Here is a 22799-nt window from a genome sequence, read left to right on the forward strand (position 1 = left end):
TTGACGTTGGCCATTGGAGCAACTAAATGACCTCCATTTGTCTAAATATACATAGGGATTAAGGAGAGAGCGCAGGTAACTTTTTCTTTTCTTTCGGTTATACTATATATTGGGGCTGATGTGTACTGTAGTCATTGTTGCCGGCCCAGTAGTGATGGGAGTGAGCGCAGGACTTCTGTTTTTGTATTAGTAATAGGATTTAGTCAATAACAGGAAGTACAGTTATATAAAAAGAAACCTTTAGGTTCACACCAAATGGTATATTTATGGTATATTCAACAAGGGATATGGATTCCTAAGGCTTGGGAGTGGTATTCGTAATCAGTCTCTCCGGTATTCAATCATATAAAGCGGAGGGAAGAAGTGCAATATGTATCATAAAAAGTGGTTATGGTGACGTAATAATAATGCCCTCACAGTTTAGAGCTATGGACAGCTCTAGCGTCTAGCGCTTGTAGTGGTACAATCCCACTTCGGGATATAATGTAGATGTCAATCTCAGGTTTAACTGGAGCTTAAATGACAATAAAAGTAGGAAGGCGACAATAGTGCTCTCAATAGAGTAAAAACAATATGTAAAAGATATAAAGAATATACTCTCAAACGATAGAACAGGCTGACTGCTCTATGATATCAGCTTTGGTGGTATGATCCCCACCTTGGATTTCTTTGGAGTGATGATAAAAAGCCAGGTGAAAATAAAAGAAAAGAACTATGAAATAATTAAAAAGAAAATTGGCACAAACCTAGGTATATTAGTCAAAAAAATTCCTTTATTTTAAGTGCAGAGTAAAACATCCAATAATGCGTTTCACCGATGTAGCTTTTTCAAATGGGGTAAGAAACATACAACCTGGCTACATAGGGTTTAAATAGGGATATGGTAATTTAAATTTGGCGCCAAAAACTCAATCATGGGCTGTCCCCATTAAAATGCAATCACTTTTTTGTAAAGTGCAAATATAAATATTATATATATATAATTCTACCTCATTACTATTTTGTTGTGGAAGATCACACAAGAGATCTTACAAGTGGGAATCTAAACCACTGTAGGCTCAATATACTGGAGCTGGAGTTCCATTCAATGAATTGACAATTGCTCACTTATGTGTTGTATGTGACGCATTTGAATTGACACATTGCACTGCACTACTGGATCCCTTCTTTTCTGCTCTTTTATATCTGTAATGGAGCTCCAGTACTCCGACCGAGTACCTCCGCCAAGTCTGCTTCCTTGTAGCTATCACGGACCCTGAAACACTTCACACCCAGACGCCAAGGCTTGACTGGGATCACTTAGGGCCTTTTCCACGCTGGACCAAACACCAGACGACACCTGGCGAAGGTTAAACAGCAACTCTTTAATGAATCCAGCACACATAGTTTAAGCCCCCAACAGCCTCATTTACATACAATAGGTTACATAGATTACTATAGTACAAGGAAGGGTGGGAGATTGAGGAGGGACAGAGCAGCTAGATTAAACTGGTCTGGCAGTGTCCCTGGGACAACACCCTGCTGGGGAAACAATAGGACAGGAAAAAGGGGGGAGGGGGAGATGCACAGACCAGCAATACATTCAACATACCCTGCACAAATAATAGGCACAATGTGACAAAACACAAAAGGAATTTGGGAGCCCACCCATAGTGTCTGTCTTCCATCCCCAGTGATGGTGACTACCGTCACAATATCCATATATGGAGTGAAGGCACAGTTTGAAACACTGCATGGTTCACTTTGACAAGAGACAAGAATATCTTGGTATACAAGATTTTATCTTTTTAAGTGTATTATCCGTTAAAAAGATACACTTTTCCTTTTGGCACATTCTGTTTCTTATTTTTTTCTGTCATTTAGTATTGTAGACTAGCATATTTCAAAGCTGCCTGTGAAGCAAGGTTTTCTTGAATTTGTGAGCAGTGTAAGCAAAGTTTTTTTAATGTAAACCTATTTTTGTATGGAGTATGTGTGTGCAGAGGTGTATTTGTATGTACTGTTGCCATTAGAATGCAGTGGTGTACTTCTATGTAATGTTTGCGTTCGGATGTATGTTTTTAAATGCAGGTGTGCTTCTGTGTGTAGTGTTTGAAGGGATTGTTTGTTTATAATTTAGGAGTTTGAATGCAGGGGTGTGTTTGTAATATCTGTGTTTGATTTCTGGGATGTGTATACATATATACTTACACTCACACTCAGATATACACATAGGTACACACACACTCACTCAGATATACACACACTGACACATACAAAGACCTTGGCACAAAAATACACAAAAATACACACTGACAGGGGTCTGTAATATTTCCATTTAAATGCTGGTGTGTTTGTATGTAGTGTTGACATTGAAATGAGAGTGTACATTTGTGTGAAGTTTTGGTGATTGAATGATGTGGTGTGTTTGTATATAATTTTGGCATTTGCTGGGATGTATGCACATAAACACATAATCTGCATATACATATACAGTTGTAATAAAAATTATTCAACCCACATTGAAAATCAGGTTTATTGTAAACATTTCCCCAAATTCAACTGAAATGCAACATATGACTTCTCCATCCTCAAAATTATTCCCTCATTAACCTATCGTTCCTGTAAGTTTTCTTGTAATTGTCCTATTTATAGTTAAATCCCCCCCCCCCCCTCTCATAATATTGTAAAGTGCTATGGAATCTGTTGGCGCTATATAAATGGCAATAATAATAATAATTCAACACCTTAAATAGAATCCCTCACAAGAGCACAAATATGCAAAACAGGTGTGGTCTCAAGAACACCTGATGCAACCAATAAAGTGCTTCATTACTTGCACCATGTGTGCTTGAGCTGGAACACCTGATATGCCTGAAATGGCCACAGGTTTGTTGAGGTCACATTTGACTGCGTGTTAGAAATATGGCCAAGTCAAAATACTGGTCCACAAAGTTAAGAGAGGAGATCACTCTTCACAAACAAGGAACAGGATACAAAAATATGGTGAAGACACTGAATGTTTCTAGAGACACCGTTGGAAGTATAGTTCGCAAGTTCAAAGTTGAAGAACCAGTTGTTACACTACCTGGACAGGGCAGAAAAAGGAAGCTATCAATGACTGCAACCATATTTCTGAGAAGGCAGGTTGTTAAAAATCCTTAAATTACTGCAAAAGACCTGCAACAAGAATTGGTGGCAACAGGCACTGAGGTTTCAGTAACCATAGTAAGGTGCTACTAAATGCAGTAGGTTTTCATGTCAGAACTCCAAGATGTACACTACTACTGGCCCAAAACCACAAGAAGAAAATGCTACAATATGCTCAAAATCTTATAAATAAGCCACAGAAGTTTTGGGGTTCTGTTCTGTGGAGCAATGAAACCAAACTGGATATTTTCAGCCCAATGGATCAGCAGTATGTCTGGATGAAGAAAAATGAAGCATACTCTGAAATCAACACTTCCTACAGTTAAAGATGGTGGTGTTCTGTGGCTGCTTGGCATCCTCTGGCACTTGAAACCTGCAGTGTGTGGAAGGCAAGATGGATTCATTAAAGTAGCAGGAAATCCTAGGAAATCTGTGAGGAAGCTGAAGCTTGGGCGTCATTGGACCTTCCAACAAGACAATGAACCCAAGCACATCTCAAATTCCATCAAGCCTTGGTTGCAGAAGAAGTCCTGGAAAATTTTACATTGGCCATCAGTCACCTGACTTGAACCCCAAAGAAAATATCTTATGGGATTTGAAGAAGGCTGTTGCAGCACCCAAACCCATGTATGTAGCTGAGAAGAAGTAACCAGCTTTCACTTCCTCCCAGGCTCTTGATACTGCAGGGGTCTGTTTGCGCTGTTAAAGTTTCTCTATTCAGCAATGCCCATAAGGTGGCCAGCTTTGCTTCTTAGGCCCATAGTTTACTTGTCCGTTAACTTATAAAACATCCTTTTGTAAAGGTACAGTGTAGATACTATAACCATTTAATCAAATTGCTTATTGTGTCGGGAGGATCCTGATACAGTTACTCAATTTAGTGTTAAACCATTTCCAAGCAATCTGGCACCTACTGTAGGTATGGTTAAGCCAGAGGTTAGACCCTTCCTTCAAACCATACCAATTCATACCTGCAATGAGAACTGTGTTAGGTTGAAAGCAGTCAGCTGACACTCTCAGCCAATCATTGCCACCATTGCTGTTTGAGTTAATGCTTTCTCATTAGCCCAATCAGCACAGAGGGGATGGGCTGCTGGGAACTCTTGACTAACATTAAAACATTAAAAATGGTTTAAAGACAAATGGAATGATGGTGCCAGTTTGACATCATACACTATAACCACTTCACTGACATGAAGCCGTCTCAGTGCCTAGCCCTAGAGTATCCCTTTCATAAAAACCTGGAAATGCAGAAAAGCCAATACCTGGGTACTTCTTTCAAGTCTATTTTGCCTAGCACTTGCTATTCCCTTGCTAGTTCTCTTCAATTCATGGTTTAGTAAATACATACCTCTGCTTCACTTATCAATGACAAATGACATGTATTTATTTGTGCTATTTATAGAAAAGCATCTTTCACTCTGTTCACTAATGTTCTACAACTTATCAAATTAGCAAGCGTGCCAATGTCAATTAAAAAATTACTTTTGTTTCCTTGTAATACATTTTTTTTTTAAATTACCAAAACACCAAAGGGTGTGCTAATAGTGCCACATTAGATATATTATCTTCTATACCTGCCCCTAGCCCTCCTCACTTTCTGATCTGTATCTGTTATAATCAAATATTAATGGCCCATCATCGATGCTCAGAGGGAGCTTATATTGCATTTTTGAGTAGACCGTCAGTAATGTACAGTGGATGTATCCACTTTTTCAAATCCCAGAGCACTAGGCCATTCAAGGCTAGCATTGCATTTTCAATTAGATTCTGAGTGAATCCTTGGCATGTGCAGAGCAAGGCTGGTACACAATTAGCTTATTATTCCTTTCAGCTTTGTGCGGAGAGGATCTAAGGGGCTGAGGAAAAAAAAAAGGCAGCTACAAGAAGTGCTATTGATGTCGAATAAGGGAGTTGCTCTTTTCATGCAGCTACATTTGCAAATACTGGAATTACAGCTGTTATCAAGTACCACTCAGAATCACTTAAAGGCGTGTGCCAGAGACTAGTCATTGGGACGACTGCTTTTTACAGGGAGTCTCTTTTTACACCTGCTATCAGCACAAAATGGAACCCAATAGCCCTAAAAAGATACAGTTTTCAGTTCCAGTATTTGAGAGTCAGTTGGATCCTGAGGCATCGGAACAGGTAACATTCTATTTTCCTCATCTTAATAACACAAAGGCGGACTCTACTAGTGACCTATCCAGTCTATTTTTCCTAAATTGTATTTGCCTTAATACATTTGACTACAGTGGGTAATATCTGAATCTGTCAGGTTTTCTTATTAGCATGTTATATAAGGTATATTAATGTTCATTATTTTTAAACTGTCTAACCTGTGTCCTGATAGAATGCCAAAAACATTTAAATAAAAATAAATAAATCAATAAGGCGTAGTGACTCTGCGTCTATGACCGTCTACAAATATATGTTTAAATCAAATATTTGGTCTAAAAATACACACTGCGCAGACATGATCGGAAAATTCCACTAGACCATTATTTCGAGATCAGTCTCAAAACCTAGAGGCCCAATAACGTATTTATATAATTCTGTGGCTAACAGCTGGCCTCTATATCCTTTATTGATAATTGTTAAATTATACTTTAGTTAGTTATTGGTCATATATCTGTACAATTATGAACAAAACATGTAAAAATATTGTGTGCTGTTTAAAATGTACATTATAAAACTTTTGAGTGTAATCAAGTTTCAAATCAGTATTTAACTGCCCATTATGTTGGTACACAAAGGGTTACTCTGCCAGTTTGAATCACCTGCAGATTAGATTATTTATGTTTATGGAATAGAGCACAATATTGTTTGCATTTGAATGGGGATATATAGCTATAGAAATAGATTTTTTTATTTGTTTCTTCATATTTTCGTTTTTTGTTTGTTTGTTTGTTTGTTTTTGTCTCTTTTTTTCTTTTCAATTTTTATTGTAATTTTCTTTTCTTGAATTAACATTTTTTAACTTATCCGAGGTTATACCAAAGTTGTTGAACTATAAAACAACTCAAGCAATGAAGATTACTAAAAGTATATTCTGCATCATTTTATTTATATATTGTAATTGTGTTCTGAAGGACAGTTCATTAGTTTAGAAAACTGAATGCTTCTCCATAATGTTTATTCTACATAATGAGTGAGCTAATATCTAGCCATATTCTGTAAATTAATGATTACTGTTATTTATAGCAGGAAGAAAAAAGCTTTTAAAACTAAAATGTTATTTTTATGCCCTCCTTTAAACATTGATTTTTTTATATTCGGAGATGCAGCTCTGAGACATTTAGAGTACATGGAAGTATCACATTTCAGCATAGTCTGTCCTTCGGCTGCTTTTAGAGACAGTCTGAATTATTGTAATGGCTGTTTTGAAAATTGTATAATAAAATAAATTGTATTTAATTATCATACGTTTGCTAATAAGAGATGCATTATATAACCATTTCACCATTGTCACTATTGCTAAAATATTGTGGCCATTTTTTTTTTTTTTTTACTATTTACGAAATGTAAACCTTCTTATATATTATGATGTCAATGGGTCTTATAACACATTTAAAATAAATTGGTTAAAATGCAATATTTTCATTAAAGGGCACTGATTTTCCCAGTTACGTATGTGTACGTATCGGTAGTTAATTAGAAACGCCACGCAGTTTGAATGATGGAATATTCACACTTAACTTTGAAGCAGGAAGTTTCTGTATGAGGAATCAGGAAATGACAACAGGAAGGACATAAGGCCTTAATTTATTACTTTTTAATACAATTACAAAAAAAATCACAATCTGTAAATGATTTATCTACAAAAATTCAGAGACTTTTTGATGACTCTGAAGACAAACCATTTCAAATGTTTTTCTAACAGATTGTGATAATTTGAAAAGTTTATCCAAAAGAATTTAAATAGGTTCCCCTAGGCCTGCTTAAATTATTCTATGAATGAAAATCTTAAATCTTTTTTTATTTTTCTTACTGTTTAAACAAAAACTACTTCATATCACATAAAGACATATTTCATCTATAATTTATAATTTATATTATTGTAAAATTGTGTTCAGGCTTCTTCATAAGGAACAGCAAGAATTAAAAACAACACACAAAATAAAAACACACACATGGGACCCACAATAATAGAAACTTGAATGTAATTGCATAGCATTTCCCCTACTCTGGTGTTTGGCTGACATAACGTAGAAAAAAAGTAACATGAGAGACCCCAGGACTCTACCTGTTCAGATGGGAAATGAGAAGATTCCCCTATGATCTCATGCCATAAATAGGAATGTGAAGGTCAACCAAGTGGGTTATAGAAATATTCCCACCTATTCTTTTCACTATCCAGTGTTCAGGAATGTAGAATAATTAAATGAATGGAGAGTTCACCTAGTCCAGGCATAGGCAACCTTCGGCACTCCAGATGTTTTAGGCTACACCTCCCATGATGCTTTGCCAGCATTATGGGTGTAAGAACATTATGGGGGATGTAGTACACAACATCTGGAGTGCCAAAGGTTGCCTATCCCTGACCAAGTTTATCTCCCCCATTTCTACACTTCATGAGCAGCAGAGTTGAAGGTAATTGGAGAGCTTACATGCTCTCTTGCTCATTTAACTTATTTAATTTAAAAAACAAACCTATATAATACCTTAAAAATCAAGGAAATAGAGCCAACCAGAAACCTGCGTAGATTAGTAGCTTTAACCCAATGCTACATTTTTTCCCCTTATTAAAATAGTATATACTTTATTTTGAAAGCTGGATGTTTAGCTACCTCATATAGATATAGTATTAATAGTAAATAACCGTGACGTGCAATGTTTGCAACCACTGACGTCATAGGTTTAAGCTTTGTTTCCTTTCCCTTCAAGAGGAGTAATAAATGGGACAATGTGATTGGCTGTTGTTTTGGTTTTTTTTTTTTTTATTTGTCTTTGCTTATTACAAAGCATGCTATTGTTTCTTTGATTATTTATTTATTTATTTTCGCATGTCTTTGCAGTTTCATTCCTGAGCTGCTTGCCCCTTTACAGCTATACAGCTTGTTCATTTAAGTTTGGTTTTGAACTTTAAGACGGTTATGCACTAAAGTGAGAAACTAAAGTGCATTGAAAGTGAACTTCAAATTTAAGGTCACAACAGTTAAACTGGAAAAAAAATCTCTAACCGCTATATTTCCAGTTTAAATACTTTGGCTTTAAATTTGAAATTCACTTTGAACTCACCTTAAATTCACTCTTTAGTGAATAACCCGGTTAGTCTTCAATTTGTTCTGAAAAAAAAAGTGATAATATTTGTTGCTGCAAATTCAACGTTCTCAAAGAAACAAGCATCCAGTTCAAGGCTTTTAAAAAGCAGAACAAAAAGGAGTAAATGAGAGAGTTGAGGCACTTATTAGACATTTTTCATACATGAGAAGCCAATAAAAGGGGTTAGGAGTGGTAAAAATGCTAGATTTTAATTTATTTAGGGAATAAGCCAGATCAATACAAATCTACCCTTTCTATCATCTGTGATGTATTCTTGCTTATTACATATTAAACTTTCCTGTTATTAGAAGAAATGAAAAAAAGTGTGCATGCCTTTTAGAAAAAATTCGGACATTCCATGAGCCATTGGAACTTGTGCTCTGTGCTTAAGTTTTGATACAAGGATGCCCCCCTGTCCCAATAAAAATATTGTCTGAGTAGTAATACGTAGTCATAGGCCTACACCCATGTCACACGGGGAAGCCATGCTTCTCATTGACTGCACTTGTACATGTGTGGCATGCACGAAGTGCCTTCTTTCGGCTTGGCTGCACTTTTACTCACAACATTCCATAAAGTAAAGTGATGTCACTGCTGAGCTGAGCAGATCAGAGATGTGTTTTTATTGGTTCAGCTCTCCCATTAAACATAATAGAAATGTTTTGATTGGCAGAAAGTATTTCCACTGCTTTCTTGTCTGCACAGAAATCACTCCAATTATAAATCATAGTGATTTTCAGTAATATGTGGACATTCGGTGAACAACGGTGAATATGGCTTTGTTAACATTTGTATCTTATTGCATATATTTGATGAATTTTGAAACGTATTACATTAAAATGAACCTCATATCCAGCCTGGAGAATCCCTTTAACCTTTATACCACTCATGCCGCATGTATGCCTTGACAAAGGAAAGTACTATTTATGGCAAATGAAATGATTATCATTGTCTGAGGTTTGTACCTATATGTTTTGCCCAGATAAGAAAAAGAAGACCGACACCTGCATCACTGGTTATTTTGAATGATCACTCATCCCCACCAGGTTAGTAAATGTCTCTGTAGAAACCACAAGTATATATCAAGTGATAGCGAAGGCTGTAACCCAGCATAGATAATCTGAAACTTTGTATCAGTGGTTGGATATTTAGAAATAAGGGGAAAGGTGGCTTGGATCCATGGGCTTGATTCTCTAAAGAAGGAATTATAGAGAAATGGTTAATTAATTGTAAAGTTAAGGTAAAAATAGCTGAGCTGAATACATTGTTGGTTGAATAATTTGTCCTGTGCAATAACTTACTCTGATTTTTGCAATTCCCTTGTAAAATCTCTCTAATTTACAATATATAATGTATATTTTATATATATGTATCAAGGAACTGATATATGTATCACAGGACTTTGTAAATAAATCTATAAGTTCTGTTGTGCAAGTTTTAAACTTCAAGATTTATTTACAAAGTCCTGTGAGTGCCCCTTCCTTGATACTTATAGATTTTTTTTAATTTTTTTTTTAAGAGGAAGAAAAATGTATCTTTTTTTTTATTGAAAACATTAGCATTTCTCGTCCTCAGCATTACATTTTTTTATTTTTTTAAATTTAGTTTTTATTGATATCCGTTAAGCGTAACATACATAATTATAACATAACAAGGTATTAATTTCCACATTTGTATACATAACTGCTGTACAGAACATATTTTACATAAAATACTTTTACAAATAGTCATACTACTGCTGGATAGTGTGATAAAGTCAAGAATCTTTAGTTACGGGTGTACTGAAGAAAGTGCTGTAGCTATTAGTTCAGATTTTCCCTATCTGAATTCTAGACGGTCCAATTATTTCAGTGAGAAGTTTGGGAATGTCATAAATCCTATTCTGTGTTACATTCTGTGGTTGTTGATGACCAATTTATGTGAGGTTGTGGGTGGTTGGGGGGGTTGAGGTCGCGACTGCTGTCTGTGGATTCTGTGTGTTGGTTGTTGCTGCTGTAACTATGTGTGTGTTGGCTCTGCTCATTGTCTTACGCGGCCCTATTGTTGATCTTATAAAGTTGTTCCATGGATTCCAAATGTAGGTGAATTTACTATAGTTTCTAGACATGGCATATGTTATTTCCTCCATCTTTTTGATTTCCTCTACTCTGTGAACCCACTCTCTGATTGAGGATGGGAGATCCTGTTTCCAGTTTTTAGGGACAAGCTGAGCAGCCGCTATAATTAGGTGAGTGATTAGGATTGTCTCCACTTATTTGAGGTGAGGAGAAGGCATTAGTAGGAGAAAATATTATGGTGCAAAAGGGATTTTAGTGTTGCTGATTGTTTGGATGAGAGTGTGTATTCTTCTCCAGAATTTGATTACTATCAGACATTTCCATCACATATGTGCTGGATTGGCCTCTGATTGGTGGCATCTCCAACACTGATCTTGAGTTGTGTGGTGTATTTTGTGAATTTTTGCGGGTGTGTAGTGCCAGCGTGCAATGCGTTTTTAGTTGCTTTCTTGTGTTGAAGTGGAAGTGGTTGTTGTGTGTGCTTTCGTAAAGATAGTCTGACATTATTGCAGAGTTAGGTCAACCTGTAGTTCTTCTGTCCAGCGTGTAGCGAATCTGGGGAGATCGGGGTCTTATGACTCCCGAGTCCCGAACCTGCCTGTACGTAATAGAAAGTAGTTTCTTTGTCAATGTGTGTGTGCTGCATATCTCTTCACATTTAGTCAAATCACGGTTCCCGTTGGGTATGAGATTTTGGCTCTTGATAAAATGTGCTAGTTGGTTGTAGTGTAGGTGTTGGTTACCCGCAGGTGTTGTGTTGGTTAGAATTTGTGATAGCAGTCTGATTTTACCATCCCAAATCCTGTCCCGGAGTTGTAGGTAAGTCCTGCCATGGTACAGAGTATACGCCACCCCTGATGCCCCTTCTTTGAATAGTGGATTGTGTGTGAGTGGGTATGGCGGAGAGGCATATGGTGATATCGCCTTTTTTTGTGAACGTTTGGACCAAACTTTGATCGTTGCTTTAATTGTTGGATGTTTTTTTTTGGTGTGAGCCATGGGATCAATCGTATGGGCGTTTCTAAGAATAAGTCTTCTAGGACTACCCATTGTTGCGTCGGGGAACCCTTGGTCCATTTATATATCCTAGTCATGTTAATGGCTTTAAGATATGAATCTACGTCTGGCAGGTTTACTCCTCCCTTTTCCCTTTTCCTGATTAAGATTTTGTGTGCTATTCGGTATTCGGGGACGTGTGTTGGACCATATGAAGTTTGTGAATGTTGCCCTCATCGTGTCAAATAATTTTCTTGGGAGTTCTATAGGGAGTGTCTGGAGTAAGTATAAGATGCGGGGAAGTGCATCATTTTAAGAATGTTAATTCTACAGAAACATTCATAGCAGGGTCTATGCCAAGTCTTGAGATCTGTCGAGCTAGCTGTCAATAGTAGAGGGACGTTTAGTTCATAGAGTAAGCCTAGCTTGGATGGTAGGCGTATCCCTAGATATGTAATGGATCTATTGGCCCAAGCGAAATGGAATTGTTGTTGTTAATGGATGTCAAGGGTGGGTGTTGTGTATAGGGGTAATAATTTGCATTTGGTGAGGTTTGCTTGGAAGTTGGAGACCACACTGTATTAGTCCATTTCTGCTCATATAATTGGTATAGTGGAGAGTGGGTCTGATATAGTAAATAGTAGATCATCCGCAAAAGCTGATATCTTGTATTCCTGGCCCTTAATCTTAAAACCGTGTATCTGGTGATTATCTCTAACCCCCTGAAGGAATGGTTCGAGGAATAAGATAAATAGGAGCGGGGATAGGGAGTATCCCTGTCTTGTGCCGTTTGTTATCGTGACTGGGTTGGATAGTTGGCCATTGATACGCAGTCAGGCTGTAAGCGAAGAGAATATCGCTGTCAACCACTCCTGCCAGCATGGTCCAAAGCCCAAGTGACGCATTGTTAGGGACATGAGCGTTAAGTTCACCCTATCAAAAGCCTTTTCGGCGTCGATGGCTAACAAGGCACTATATACTTTGTTAGTTTGGGCCCAGTGCATAAGATTTATGATTTTGGTGGTGTTATTCTTCGCTTCTCTGCCTGGGACAAATTTCGATTGGTCCTGATGTATGAGGCTTGGTAGGAAGGGTTTAAGTCTAGTTACCATTATCTTTGTTAGTTTTTTTCAAATCAATGTTGATGAGTGAAATAGGCCTGTAACTACCACAGTTGGTGAGGTCCTTTCCTGGTTTAGGGATTAAAGCTTGCTTCCAGTGTCTATTATGGGATAGTGGTGGACAGCTTTTGCTAGTTAAAAGCATCAATAAAAGGTTGGGCAAGTGTCTGGGACATAATTTTATAATATTTGCCCATGTAACCATCTGGTCCTGGGCTCTTGCTTGTTGGGATGTGTTTGATCACGAGTTGGAATTTTTCTATCGTGATTGGGTCGTCTAGGAAGGCTATCTCGTTGGGTGGAAGGGTGGTCTTAATTCTGTGTCTAAGAAATTTGTGTATGTCGTTAGTGGATGGCTGTGTTTGTTTTATGTTGTAGAGGTGCGTGTAAAATTTATGGAAGGCTTTGTATATGTCTGGCATTTGATGTATTAAGGAGCCGTCAGATTGTTTTATGGTGGAGATGAATGTGGTTTGCTTGTCCTGTTTCAGAGTTTACTAGTAGTTTACCTGCTTTTCCCCCTTTTGAGTGATATGTGTGTTTTGTTAGGTTCAGTCTGCGTTTGGCATGAAGTTGGAGTATAGTTGTCAATTCTGTCCTTTTGGCTGTCAGTGCTATGCAATTCCCTAGTGTGTTGTTGCATTAGTGGTTATCTTCAAGTATAATTTCTTGGGTCAAGTTTCTGACCTCTTGTTCCCTCTTGTGTTTCATGTTGGAGGCTATTCGGATTAGTTCTCCTCTTAGGACAGCTTTATGGGCCTCCCATAACATGATTGGTGTGGTGTCTGGGTGTGCATTTTCTTTTTAAATAATTTTTATTAAGGTTTTGCATTTTCTGTAAAGTATATTTGGGCTATGTCTCGTATTTGTCCTACGGTCTCTTTGTTGTTGAAGATCAGATCGTTGAGTTTCCACTGGGATTAGGCAGAGTAGGGATGGTTATGTCCACAGTTAGAGGGGCGTGGTCTGACCAAGTGATGGTGCCATATGAGGCTGATTTAATCAATGAGAGGTACCTATGTTGGAAGAACAACATATTAATGCGTGAGTAAGTTCCTGCGGGAGGCGAGAAAAAGGAGTAATCCGTTTGTGTTGGATGGAGAGCCCTCCAACCATCGTATAGTTGCGCATCATGTAAAATGCTCCTCATGTTTTCGCAAGCGTGTGTGAGATAATTTTGTGAGGAAGCTGTGGTATCTAGGTCCCCATCCAACAAAATGTTAATTTCTCCAGCCAAGATGTCACGACTAGTAATGTGGTCCAGCACGCAGAAACTATGTAAACATATACATAAGTAAGAAAAGGAAAATAACAGGATAGAGCGTAAACCGGACCTTAGAATGGCCGGACTAACACGCTAGAGACAGAGAATGGTCAAAGGGAAAGCCGAGGTCAAGGAAGCCAGAAAATACTCAATACCGATTAAACAAGCCAAGTCAGGGAAACCAGAGATCAGAATAACCAGGGAAACGCCAAGGATCAGGATACCAGGAAATCAGAAACACGAAAATAGCACTTTCAGGAAACCAGGAAACTGAAACCACGACATGGCAAAGTACTGGGGTGAATTAGGGGTTTAAATACCCCTCTCTAAGCTATGATTGGTCAGAGGGCGACCTCTGACCCCAGAACGTGCGTGTGCGTTGACATCGTGACGTCACGCACACGTTAGTATAATTCTCGGGGGCGGGGCTATCCATAGACGCGACCACGTGGTCGGCGCCATATTGGATTCGGGCGTGATGCCTGGAAGAACTACGTGCGCGGTTCCCGGCTCGCCGACGAGCAGGTAAGCTCGTGTAGTCGGTGTGGTCGTGCCGGTCTACAGTACCCCCCACTCGAAGACCGCGCACCGGGCGGGAAGGACCCGGCTTAAGAGGAAAGCGGTTGTGAAATGACCGGATAAGACGGGGCGCATGGACCCGGTCAGCAGGAACCCAACAACGTTCCTCGGGACCATAACCCTTCCAGTCAACGAGATAGGACAAGACACCTCTGGATAATTTGGAGTCCATGATAGAACGGATTTCATATTCTTCTTGATCACCCACTACCAAGGGCGGAGGAGGAGTGGATAACCTGGTGTAGCGATTGCAAGTAAGGGGCTTGAGCAGAGACACATGGAAAGTATTCGCAATTCTCATATGAGCCGGTAGTGCCAAAGAATAGGTCACTGGATTGATACGTTGGGTAACTCGAAAGGGACCTATGTACCGAGGGGCAAATTTCATGGACGGGACCTTAAGTTTGATATGTTTTGTGGAGAGCCACACCCTGTCACCTGGAAGATATACAGGATTAGCGCCCCGTTTTTTGTCAGCTTGAGCCTTTGCTCGTAATGAAGCTTTTTGCAGAGCTGAATGGACGGAATCCCAGGTATCATGAATTGATTCTAAACGGGTGTTCAAGGCAGGAATTTCCGTGTCTGAGAATTCAGAAGGAAAAACAGCGGGGTGATAACCCTGATTTACAAAGAATGGACTATGATTAGAAGATTCATGAGTGGCGTTGTTCCTGGCCATGGGTAAGAGTTCACACCAGTTAGACTGATTGGCATTTATAAAGCAATGTAAATAGGCTTCTAAAGACTGATTCGCCCTCTCTGCTGCTCCATTTGTTTGAGGGTGATACGCCGACGAAAAGGAGAGTTCGATGCCCAATTGCTTACAAAAGGAACGCCAAAACCTAGAAACAAACTGGGTACCTCTGTCAGATACTACGCTTTTGGGTACACCGTGCAACCGAAAGATCTCTCTCAAGAATATTTGAACTAGATCTTGAGCAGATGGTAATTTTTTAAGGGGGACAAAATGTGCCATCTTTGTGAATCTATCGATAACCATAAGGACTGTATTAAACCCGTTTGAACTGGGTAGATCCACATTGAAATCCATGGCTAAATGGGTCCATGGAGCATTAGGTATGGGCAGTGGTTGTAACAGTCCAGGAGGCGATTGTAACGGATCGCCTGGCACCCCGACTTGGTACCTCCGTTAATGGATGCTCCTAGTGCTTCCTGAGGACTCCAAGCACTCTGGCAGACACCACAATCACCGAATCCGAGAAACCTTTTAAATTCTCCCAAGCATATGAATGCTGTAGACCATTGAATAGGAACCATATGAATAGGCTTGTACTCCTAGCAGTCAACTGGAACAGCATGCAATAAATCCTTCCCCCCAATAATGAGACGACACATCACTTTGAGGGTAAAACAGGAACTCTGGACTGGCTCATCCAGCCTGGCTTTTATTTCCAACTCACACATACAGGCCACACCCAGGGGGAGGCATAAAAGAACCAATGACATAGATGTTACCTCCCACACATCCCCTCCCCTTAGTGTGACACATAATCCCATTATGCATACAGTGTAAAATATACTTTTACACAACTTTCATAACTTTAAAACCATACATCACATTCACATAAAAATACATATCCACAATCAATCCATTCAGGGGAACAACATATTAAAAAATGGCATGAATCCGACCAGGGGTTCAAAAGTTACTAAAAGTATCTTTTGTTCCTTTCTGGCTGGCAGAAAAACATCCCCACAATGCACCCTGGACTAATCCAATTACCCAGGACTAAAGGCAGACTCCATTAACCACATGGTTGCAAAACGACATAAAACACTTTAAAATACATAAAGTCACATTTACACATAACACACAGACATTTCACCTATCCCCAGATAGCTGGGATCTGCACGCACAAAACTACCGAATAGCGCGCAGATCCTACTCACACAGTACAATTGCCATGGAGCTAAAGTCTTTCCCATAGTCTTTCATTATATGAATAGGCTCCATGGTATGGCTATCTGGGGTATCACATTCCCATAAAGTCTGGTCCATAGTCCAAAGGCAAGAGGCGGGCAATCAGCCCCCTCCAAGGACACGTGGCGAGGTCGGTTTCGCCACACTTCTCCCCTTTACCCCCCAGACTAACAGGGTACTTGACCTCCTGCCGGTCAGTGCCCTTGTTAGTCCAGCAGCCCACCCACAAGACAGAAACAGCAGAGCAGCCCACCCACAATAAACAGTTACTACACCTGGGTGAGGGAGAATCTTGTCCAGGTTCAGGTGCCTCACCACGGCTGTGTGGGGGACTGGTAGGCTGTCTTGGTAGGTTGCTGAGGGGGCAGAGACCAGCGGTACTCTGTCCTGTTGCCAGCACTACCACGGGAGTAGTCTGGTTGGAGCCTGGTTGCTGGAGACCGACTGTCTCCCCTTTAAATACACCGCTCTGTTGCTGGAGACCGACTGTCTCCCCTTGAGTTACACCGCTCTGCTGCTGGAGACCTACTGTCTCCCCTTGAGTTACACAGCTCTGCTGCTGGAGACCGACTGTCTCCCCTTTAGTTACACAGCTCTGCTGCTGGAGACAGACTGTCTCCCCTTTAAATACACCGCTCTGCTGCGGGAGACCGACTGTCTCCCCTTGAGTTACACCGCTCTGCTGCTGGAGACCGACTGTCTCCCCTTGAGTTACACAACTCTGCTGCTGGAGACCGACTGTCTCCCCTTTAGTTACACAGCTCTGCTGCTGGAGACAGACTGTCTCCCCTTTGGCTAAACAGCCCTGTTGTGGGGGGGCAGGACCGACCGTCCCTACCCCCTGTGCTGGAAGTGCAGAGACCACGGTCCCATCTGCACAGGTGTGGGGCTTACAGTCTCCCCCTGGTACATTAAGCTGCCGCTGGGGAGAGGTGGTAACCAACTCCTCTCCCATTAGAACACTCTGCCGCTGGGGAATGGAGACTGGGCTCTCTATTCCCTGTACATTAATGATCCGCCGCTGGGGAGAGGTGGTAACAATCTCCTCTCCCATGCATACTTCCCGTCTCTGCGGAGGGAGACCGACTGTCTCTCCTCCCAGCACAGAGTCCTGCTGTGGGGGAAAGGGGGCTGGGCCCTCTATTCCCTGCTGGATACTCTGCCGCTGGGGAATGGAGACCGGGCTCCCAATTCCCAACAAATCACACTGCCGCTGGGGAGGGAGGACGGCTCCTTCAGCTCCCTGTAACTTGGGCGCAGAGACCACGGTCCCATCTGCGCTGGTGAGGGGCTTACGGTCTCCCCTTGGTGGGTTAGGCTGCCGCTGGAGAGAGGGTGTAACAAGCTCCTCTCTCTGAACTGTAACCTGCCGCTGGGGATCTGGGCCGACTGCCCAGCATCCCTGTAGGGCCGGTAGAGAGACCTCTATCCCATCTCCACCTGCCATCTGTGGGTCTCTCCAGGACCAGTCTATGAGGTCCCCTACTTCTGCAACTGGTAGTGAAGCAGGGGGTACCTCTGCCGCGTTTTCCCAGCTATAGGCTAGCAGGTCTGGGTCTGCCACCCAGTTTTCCCGGTCTGCGTCCCTGCTCTGCGGCTGGCAGGAATTTAATAGTTCTACATAGTCCATCTCCAGCTCTCGTTCCATGGCAGCGAAACGGCGGAGGTCTTCTCCCAGTCCAATAGATCTCGGGCCCTGTATCATCTCACCTCGGTAATGAAAGATAGCCCAGTACCGTGACTCTGCTGGACTGCCGAAGTCGACATCCTCCACTAAGGCTTTCCACAACAGGCCAGGGCTTGTGTAGTTCTCCCCCTCTGGCTGGATGCCCTCTGCCCTCCACGTCTCTGGCTGGACAGTGCACCACCACAGTGCCCGGTATGAGGCGTCCAGGCTCAGTTCCCTTTCCACGAGGTACTCGAGTTGTCTTACCCGCTGCCCTCCAGGTTGGTCTCCCAGAAGTGGTATCCGCCAGGCCATTTGTTCCTCCAACTGGTATGCGACACCAGGAAGGCGCTGCTGCCGTTGATACTGGACTTCCTCCAGGGCATCGTACCATAATTCTTTCCGGGCATTATCTCTCCATTCTAATTCACTCTCTTCCTCAGGTGTGTGTGTTGCCCAGGGGTCTACGAACCCCATTTTCCCAAATCTTTGTGTAGACAGGGACGCTGTAGGCACACTAGCGTCGCCCTCAATTTGTAAATCCAAACGTACTGTGTCTCCGAGCTGCTTTACCTCGCACTAGGACGCCATCCCACCGCTTGCCACCAATGTAACGGATCGCCTGGCACCCCGACTTGGTACCTCCGTTAATGGATGCTCCTAGTGCTTCCTGAGGACTCCAAGCACTCTGGCAGACACCACAATCACCGAATCCGAGAAACCTTTTAAATTCTCCCAAGCATATGAATGCTGTAGACCATTGAATAGGAACCATACGAATAGGCTTGTACTCCTAGCAGTCAACTGGAACAGCATGCAATAAATCCTTCCCCCCAATAATGAGACGACACATCACTTTGAGGGTAAAACAGGAACTCTGGACTGGCTCATCCAGCCTGGCTTTTATTTCCAACTCACACATACAGGCCACACCCAGGGGGAGGCATAAAAGAACCAATGACATAGATGTTACCTCCCACACATCCCCTCCCCTTAGTGTGACACATAATCCCATTATGCATACAGTGTAAAATATACTTTTACACAACTTTCATAACTTTAAAACCATACATCACATTCACATAAAAATACATATCCACAATCAATCCATTCAGGGGAACAACATATTAAAAAATGGCATGAATCCGACCAGGGGTTCAAAAGTTACTAAAAGTATCTTTTGTTCCTTTCTGGCTGGCAGAAAAACATCCCCACAATGCACCCTGGTTTCCTCCCTTCTGCCCTGGAGTTAATTGGAGAAGTAATCCAATTACCCAGGACTAAAGGCAGACTCCATTAACCACATGGTTGCAAAACGACATAAAACACTTTAAAATACATAAAGTCACATTTACACATAACACACAGACATTTCACCTATCCCCAGATAGCTGGGATCTGCACGCACAAAACTACCGAATAGCGCGCAGATCCTACTCACACAGTACAATCAGTGGCGTACTAAGGGGGGGGCGGCCCACCCCGGGTGCCACTGACTAGGGGGGTGCCATGACTTCCAGTGTCATGTGTCACCCCCCATCATTACGCTGCGCACAGCCGCAGCACCTTTGCGGCCAAACACCGGCGGGACTTCCTTCTTTATGAGGAGGAGGGGGAGGAGCGTTGCGGGCCGCGGCGTCGCGCAACGTGATGACGACGTGCGCAGCGCCGTCAGTCCGCCTTCACGGATCTTCAGCGGAAGGATCCATTTCCGGGCGGTGAGGCACCCAGTGGTCGGATTCGGCGGGCAAGCAAGGCATCATCAAAATGTAAGTATAAAGTAGTTATTTTATGTCTGGGGCTGAATTAATTAAAGGGGGGGTGTATTAATTAGAGGGGGGGTGTATTAATTAGAGGGGGGGTGTATTAATTAAAGGGGGGGTGTATTAATTAGGGGGGGTGGATTCATTAAAGGGGGGGTGTATTAATTAGGGGGGGGTGGATTCATTAAAGGGGGGGTGTATTAATTAGAGGGGGGTGGATTAATTAAAGGGGGGGTGTATTAATTAGAGGGGGTGGATTAATTAGAGGGGTGTATTAATTAGAGGGGGGTGTATTAATTAGAGGGGGTGTATTAATTAGAGGGGGTGTATTAATTAGAGGGGGTGGATTAATTATAGGGGGGTGGATTAATTATAGGGGGGTGGATTAATTAGGGGGGTGGATTAATTAGAGGGGGTGGATTAATTAGAGGGGGTGGATTAATTATAGGGGGGTGGATTAATTAGGGGGGTGGATTAATTAGGGGGGTGGATTAATTAGAGGGGGGTGGATTAATTAGAGGGGGCTGAATTAATTAAAGGGGGGTGTATTAATTAGAGGGGGTGGATTCATTAAAGGGGGGGTGTATTAATTAGAGGGGGTGGATTAATTAAAGGGAGGTGTATTAATTAGAGGGGGTGTATTAATTAGAGGGGGTGTATTAATTAGAGGGGGTGTATTAATTAGAGGGGGGTGTATTAATTAGAGGGGGTGTATTAATTAGAGGGGGTGTATTAATTAGAGGGGGTGGATTAATTATAGGGGGTGGATTAATTATAGGGGGTGGATTAATTAGGGGGGTGTATTAATTAGAGGGGGCTGAACTAATTAAAGGGGGGGTGTATTAATTAGAGGGGGGTGGATTCATTAAAAGGGGGTGTATTAATTAGAGGGGGTGGATTAATTAAAGGGAGGTGTATTAATTAGAGGGGGTGGATTAATTAGAGGGGGGTGGATTAATTAGAGGGGGGTGGATTAATTAGAGGGGTGTATTAATTAGAGGGGGGTGGATTAATTAGAGGGGGTGGATTAATTAAAGGGGGGTGGATTAATTAGAGGGGGTGGATTAATTAGAGGGGTGTATTAATTAGAGGGGGGTGTATTAATTAGAGGGGGTGGATTAATTAGAGGGGTGTATTAATTAAAGGGGGGTGTATTAATTAGAGGGGGTGTATTAATTAGAGGGGGTGTATTAATTAGAGGGGGGTGCATTAATTATAGGGGGGTGTATTAATTAGAGGGGGGTGTATTAATTAGAGGGGGCTGAATTAATTAAAGGGGGGGTGGATTAATTAGAGGGGGTGGATTCATTAAAGGGGGGGTGTATTAATTAGAGGGGGGTGGATTAATTAAAGGGGGGTGTATTAATTAGAGGGAGGTGTATTAATTAGAGGGGGGTGGATTAATTAGAGGGGGGTGGATTAATTAGAGGGGGTGGATTAATTAAAGAGGGGTTGTGTATTAATGAAAGGGGATGTGGATTAATTAAAGGGGATGTGGATTAATTAAAGGGGGTGCAGCACGGGGGAAGTTTATTTAGAGGGGGTATGTTTAATTAAAGGGGGGTGCAGGTTGTTTTTTTTTATTAAGGGGGTTGCAGTATTTTATTTATTAAGGGAGGATGTGCACTGCAGATTTTTGTTTTTTATTAAGGGGGTGTGCAGGGTTTTTATTAAGGGGGGGTGCATGTTTTTTTGTTAGGGGGTTGTGAAAGTTTTTGTTTTTTATTAAGGGGGTGTGCAGGGTTTTTATTAAGGGTTTGCATGATTTTTTTAATTAAGGTGGGTGCAGGTTTTTGGTTTTTTTAAGGGGGTGTGCAGCTTTTTTTTTTTTAATTAAGGGGGATGTGCAGGGTTTTTTATGTGTAGGGAGTGTATGAAATCTATGTGATCGGGGTGCAGGGTTTTTATGTGTACGGAGTGTATGAAATTTATGTGATCAGTGTGCAGGGTTTTTATATGAAGGGCGAAGGGCAGGGGTTTTCTAGAAGGGGCGAGACCAGGGGCTTTGTAGAAAGGGGCAGGGAAGGAGTTTTCTAGAAGTTTCTCACCAGCCCCTTTCTACAAAAGCACTGGTCTTCCCCCTTCTACAAAAATATCGCATTTATACAAAATCCCTGCCCTGGCCCCCTTCTACAAAACCTCTGCCCTAGCCGCTACATCTTTTGAACTCAAATCCCTTTCCTATGCTATTTCTAAGGATCCGCTCAATAAAGTGGTATGGGTGCCAGGTCCCTCTAGTTTTAACCCTGCAGCTGAAAACATATGTTTCACTGAGGGTTAATCCAGCCTCTAGTGGCTGTCTCACTGACAGCCGCTAGAGGCGCTTCCGCAATTCTTACTGTAAAACTTACCGTGAGAAGACGCTGGACGTCCATAGGAAAGCATTGAGTAATGCTTTCCTATGGGCAGTTTGAATGCACATGCGGCTCTTGCCGCGCATGCGCATTCGGATCTAACGTCGGCAGGGGGAGGAGAGGTCACCAGCGCCGAGGGAGCCCGACGTTGGAGAAAGGTAAGTGGCTGAATGGGTTATAAGGGGTGACCTCTTCTCCCCCGCCGATGTCAGCTCCCGAGTGGAGCCGAATGCACATGCGCGGCAAGAGCTGCGCGCACATTCAAACAGTCCATAGGAAAGCAAAAAATTGTGGGTGTTTTCTTACATTTTTATAATGGGGGGGGGGGGTGCCACACTCAGGGTCCGCCCCGGGTGCCAAATACTCTAGGTACGCCCCTGAGTACAATTGCCATGGAGCTAAAGTCTTTCCCATAGTCTTTCATTATATGAATAGGCTCCATGGTATGGCTATCTGGGGTATCACATTCCCATAAAGTCTGGTCCATAGTCCAAAGGCAAGAGGCGGGCAATCAGCCCCCTCCAAGGACACGTGGCGAGGTCGGTTTCGCCACAGCGATCTAGGAGGAACTTTAGAAACAGCACATATTTGACATGCCCCAACATATTCTTTGATATCGTTTCTAAGAGCAGGCCACCAAAACCTCCGGGAGATAGCAGAGAG

At 41.9% G+C, this 22799-nt stretch overlaps 1 protein-coding gene across 7 annotated transcripts in view; it reads left to right on the forward strand.

The window, feature by feature from the left end:
- Positions 1–4979: 4979 nt before the first annotated feature.
- The window catches only part of PPP1R1C (protein phosphatase 1 regulatory inhibitor subunit 1C), an 82355-nt gene continuing 64535 nt past the window's right edge, over positions 4980–22799 (forward strand). For all 7 annotated transcript variants that reach the window (XM_063428680.1, XM_063428684.1, XM_063428682.1 and 4 more), the window contains exons 1-2: positions 4980–5277; positions 9377–9440. In XM_063428680.1, coding sequence (XP_063284750.1) covers positions 5197–5277; positions 9377–9440 — 145 coding nt within the window. In that variant the 5' untranslated portion in view covers positions 4980–5196. The remainder of the gene's footprint in view (positions 5278–9376; positions 9441–22799) is intronic.

The sequence above is a fragment of the Pelobates fuscus genome, chromosome 8, assembly GCF_036172605.1.
Source record: "Pelobates fuscus isolate aPelFus1 chromosome 8, aPelFus1.pri, whole genome shotgun sequence".
Classification (NCBI taxonomy): Eukaryota; Metazoa; Chordata; class Amphibia; order Anura; family Pelobatidae; genus Pelobates; species Pelobates fuscus.